General features: G+C 50.9%; 1 protein-coding gene across 1 annotated transcript in view; it reads left to right on the top strand.

Annotated features, from left to right (window-relative positions):
• mapk4 (mitogen-activated protein kinase 4) overlaps nucleotides 1–2,658 on the top strand; it is a gene marked incomplete at both ends in the record, with an annotated part of 8,891 nt that extends 6,233 nt beyond the window's left edge. The window contains 2 exons of the mRNA XM_084439637.1: nucleotides 1,614–2,286; nucleotides 2,464–2,658. Of these exons, the coding sequence (XP_084295763.1) occupies nucleotides 1,614–2,286; nucleotides 2,464–2,658 (868 nt within the window). The remainder of the gene's footprint in view (nucleotides 1–1,613; nucleotides 2,287–2,463) is intronic.
• Nucleotides 2,659–2,973: the final 315 nt, after the last annotated feature.

Here is a 2,973-nt window from a genome sequence, read left to right as displayed (position 1 = left end):
CGTAAGACAGAACAAACATTAACGCGATGCTCCTCAGGGAAGGAGCTTGTGGTAGTTTCAGATGATGTTTAATTCAAACGTGTGTTGTGTCAAATCTGAGATGAGAATAATGGCCTGAGGGGGAGAGAGAGAGAGAGAGAGAGAGAGAGGGAGAGGGAGAGTGAGAGAGAGGGAGAGGGAGAGAGAGAGAGAGAGCGAGCGAGCTTCGCGCGGAGCTTAGAGAAACAGACACTTGTTAACAACTCCAATAAATCTCTCTCCCCCCCACAATCACTGACGTCACCTTCCAGTCTGCTCGGTTAACAGCCAATTACTGTAGCTTGTTCTGGATGTGTGTGTGTGTGTGTCTGTCTGTTTGTGTGGGCGAATGACAAATCTAGCATATTACTATGAACTATCCACTTGAGCCACTGCAGAAGGATGAGACAAGTGACAACACAGTGTTACCAATGTATTTCGGCATGCTCTATAGGCGGGATTTGAACCCGTGTCTCTGGCATCGCAAACGCCATCTTATCCAGCTACGCCGATGAAAAGCTAGCTCTTCATCGGTGCGGCTGGGTGGTATTTATACTGGGGGAGTGAGTTTAACCGACAACTCTACAACCTTCTCAAGGACTCACAAGGACTCAGCTTTCACTCGGTTACAACCGCAACTGTCCTATAAATGACATTACATTACATTACAGTACATTACAGTCATTTAGCAGATGCTTTTATCCAAAGCAACTAACAATAATTGCATTTAACGTAGGAAAAGCCGAGTACTACTACTCGCCAGAACTCACAAGTGCATCTCTCTAAAACAAGTGACTAAGAGCATAATCTAGTGCTGAAGGCAAAGTGCAAGAATAGCAATCTAAAATACAATAGGTGCTTAAGAGGGTGGATCGTTGTAGTACTTCTTGAAGAGGTGAGTTTTAAGCCTGCGCCGAAAGACGGTCAGCGACTCTGCTGTCCTGACGTCAGTGGGCAGTTCGTTCCACCACTGCAGGGCCAGTAAATTACTTCACTCTGCATCAAGGTTATTATAGTTAACGAAAACTAACTAAAAAACGAAAACTAGGTGTGAAAAAACATTTTAATTAACTGAAATAAAAATAAAAACTAGGCTTTACAAAAAAACGATAACTAACTAAAACTGTATTGTGTGTTTACAAAACTAACTAAAATAAACTAAAAATGTAGAGAAAATGTCCTTAGTTTTAGTCTTTTTCATTCCATACATAAGCCTAGTATTTTGGATGGATATGAAATCTATCCTCCATTATTTCTTTAGCTGTGCCCCTGCGCAGAAGTAATCTGACGTCCGCCAGATGGTTAGTTTTGCACAGAGTGAAACAACATGAGCTCACGAGATCAGGATGGTCTCACGAGGCTAGCGCAGAAAAAAAACAAACAAAAACTAATACTGAAACTAATAAAAACTAAACTAAAACTAAGCATTATCAAAAAATAAAAACTAAACTAAACTAGCAAATCTGCTTTAAAAACTAATTAAAACTAATCTGAAATTGAACACAAAAAGTTAAAACGATATAAAAAAAAAATAATAATGAAAAAAGCTAAACTATTATAACCCTGCTCTGCGTCTCCTCTCCTCACCTGCCCAGGTACGACGCCAGTCTGTCCTCAGACCTCTGCTGGCAGCAGCACGGGCGCTGCCAGTGCGTGCCCCGCCCCCGAGCCTCCGACCTGGGGGATGGCGAGGAGTTGGAGGAGGAGGAGGAGGAAGAGGAGGGGGTGCAGAGAGACCCCCGGGCGGGGTTCCACTCCTCCCATCCGGAGGAGGAGGCGCAGGTGGACCCCAGGAAGTACTCCCACAGCAGCTCGGCAGAGCGCTTCCTAGACCACTCCCACTCCTCCCTGGAGCGCGCCGGCGGCTTCGCCGAGCTGGACTGCGGCCGCTCGTGCGACTACAAGGTGGGCTCGCCGTCGTACCTGGACCGGATCGCCTGGCGCGAGGGCAAGCCGCAGCACTACTCCGAGCCCAAGCTCATCCTCGACCTGTCGCACTGGAAGCGCAACAGCCTGCTGCCGCCGCCGCCGCCGTCGTCGTCGTCGCGCCCCGTGGCGCCCGTAGGGGGCGGCGTGGAGGACCTGCCCACCGGGGACACGGGCGACCTGTTCCGGGAGATCTCCCGCTGGGTGGAAAGCACGCAGTCACGCCTCTGCTCGCCCAGCCCGCCCCCGGAACCCCTGACCGGCTGCCCCTCCTCCCCGCCTCTCCCCCTCTCCCCCACCGAGCTCGCGCCCTCGGTGCCCGTCTTCCTGCGCTGCTCGCCCGTGCGGCGTCCTCCCGTCGACCTCGACGACGACGACGAGAGGCTCAGTCCCCCTCCCTCCTCCTTCCTTCCCTCGCTGCTGCCCTCCTCTCCCTCCTCTCCTCTTCCTCCGGCGTCTCCTCCTCCTCCTATCCCATCTTCGTCCTCGTCTTCCTCCTGTTTTGACGCCACGCCCCAGCCCTCCCGGAACCCGCGCGCCGGTGGGGAGGAGACGCACTTTGACCTGGACGTGTTTATCTCGCGGGCGCTCAAACTGTGCGGGCAGAGCGAGGAGATGGATGGAGGCGGAGATGGCTCCAAGCGGGCGAATATCAACGGGGTGCCCAGACTGCCAGAACACCGCCCACCACCACCCCAGACCCCTAACTCCTGATTCGTCGATAAAATGTATTCAATTCTGATTCGGTGCAAGAGGAAGCACTATTAGAAGTTACTAAACACTACCTGTACACTAGTTAAGTCCTCCACAGCTGCTGTGTCTTAGAGGACACGGTGAGTCTGGTATGTGAGACTACCTTCAACACAAACCCTCACTGTAATGAGTTATGCTGCTCATATGCTTCTATTAGCTGCCGTTAGCTACAACGAGGAAGACATTTCCAAGGTCATAAGCGCTCATCAAGGTCGTAAGATCAGGGTCAAGACTAAGACCTGTGTGGTTCACTGACTGGATTACAGTCATCGATCA

The sequence above is a fragment of the Borostomias antarcticus genome, assembly GCF_949987555.1.
Source record: "Borostomias antarcticus genome assembly, chromosome: 6".
Lineage (NCBI taxonomy): Eukaryota > Metazoa > Chordata > Actinopteri > Stomiiformes > Stomiidae > Borostomias > Borostomias antarcticus.
This window is presented reverse-complemented; position numbering and strand designations above follow the sequence as displayed.